At 41.9% G+C, this 1090-nt stretch overlaps 1 protein-coding gene across 1 annotated transcript in view; it reads right to left on the bottom strand.

Annotated features, from left to right (window-relative positions):
- The window catches only part of DIRC2 (disrupted in renal carcinoma 2), a gene marked incomplete at its 5' end in the record, with an annotated part of 108047 nt that overhangs the window by 11804 nt on the left and 95153 nt on the right, over positions 1-1090 (bottom strand). The window contains one exon of the mRNA XM_019553572.1: positions 576-758. Coding sequence (XP_019409117.1) covers positions 576-758 — 183 coding nt within the window. The remainder of the gene's footprint in view (positions 1-575; positions 759-1090) is intronic.

Genomic DNA, 1090 nt, shown 5'->3' with positions numbered 1-1090 from the left:
TAGCCACCGTGTGCATCTCAATGGCTTCTTGATGCAGGAAGTTCAAAGCAAAGTCTGTATGTGCATCTTCTACTAATGAATCAGAATTCATGGTACAGGTGATATCTTTCAGCAGACCAACTTTTCCCCCCCTCCCCCATCGCTCCTTCCTGCCCATGGCAGAGGGTCGGACTAAATGATCTGTCTAGGTCCCTTCCAACTCATTGATTTTATGATTCTATAACTAGATTTTTGCAAAAAAAAAAAAGGTCTTTATTTGCAAGTTTTTAAAGAATTTTTTTTTGCAAAACTCTAGGTGGTCTAATAAAAGATACCTCTACCACGAGTTCCGATTCCTTTTGCCGCTAGACCAATATGGATACAATCTGGATACTCATCTTCTACTAAAGGATTTCATTCTTTGATTGGCGGGCATATAAAGATAAACAATTCAGAGGTCTTTTCTATCAGTGGTATGCAAACAATATATGTACATAATAGCATTAATGGGAGTTCTGCATATAAACTGCCCTCCCGCGGTACCAAAACTGACCGCGCACAGAATGCTTCTACATTAAACATCTAATATTTCTTACCTGTATGGTAAAACGTGAGGAAAAACAAAAGGACGCCCATGAACACATTACTCAAAAAGGTGACAACTCCACATGTAATTCCTTCTGGAACTGGATAGACTGTTTCCACAAAAAGCTCAAAGAATATAGGTATGCTGCTATTGAGGAACACTCCTAGCAAAATGCAGGATGTATACAGCGTGGCTACAACAGAAACAAAACAGAAACAGCAATGAGTTATGTCACCATTTTCCTATGATAGCATGTTATTGCAGTGTGTAAGCCCTCCAGACAGATGCACCTTGTTTGGGGAAGGCAGAGTGAAGCAAATATTATTCCAGGGTCACAGCTGAATTATGACTGCGGGGGATTTGGACCGAATGGCTGAATCCTGACTGGCCCTGCTCAGGTAAAGGCTGATGTGTTAACCCTCTCACCGCCACTGGGGATTCAGTAGCAGCTGTGAAAGGGTTAATGTTATAGTCCTAACCCTGAAGGATGAACTCCAGCCCCTCCTTCCTTGAGGTTGGTAGTGG

Source organism: Crocodylus porosus, unplaced genomic scaffold (assembly GCF_001723895.1).
Source record: "Crocodylus porosus isolate Cpor-Errol unplaced genomic scaffold, CroPor_comp1, whole genome shotgun sequence".
Taxonomy (NCBI): domain Eukaryota; kingdom Metazoa; phylum Chordata; order Crocodylia; family Crocodylidae; genus Crocodylus; species Crocodylus porosus.
This window is presented reverse-complemented; position numbering and strand designations above follow the sequence as displayed.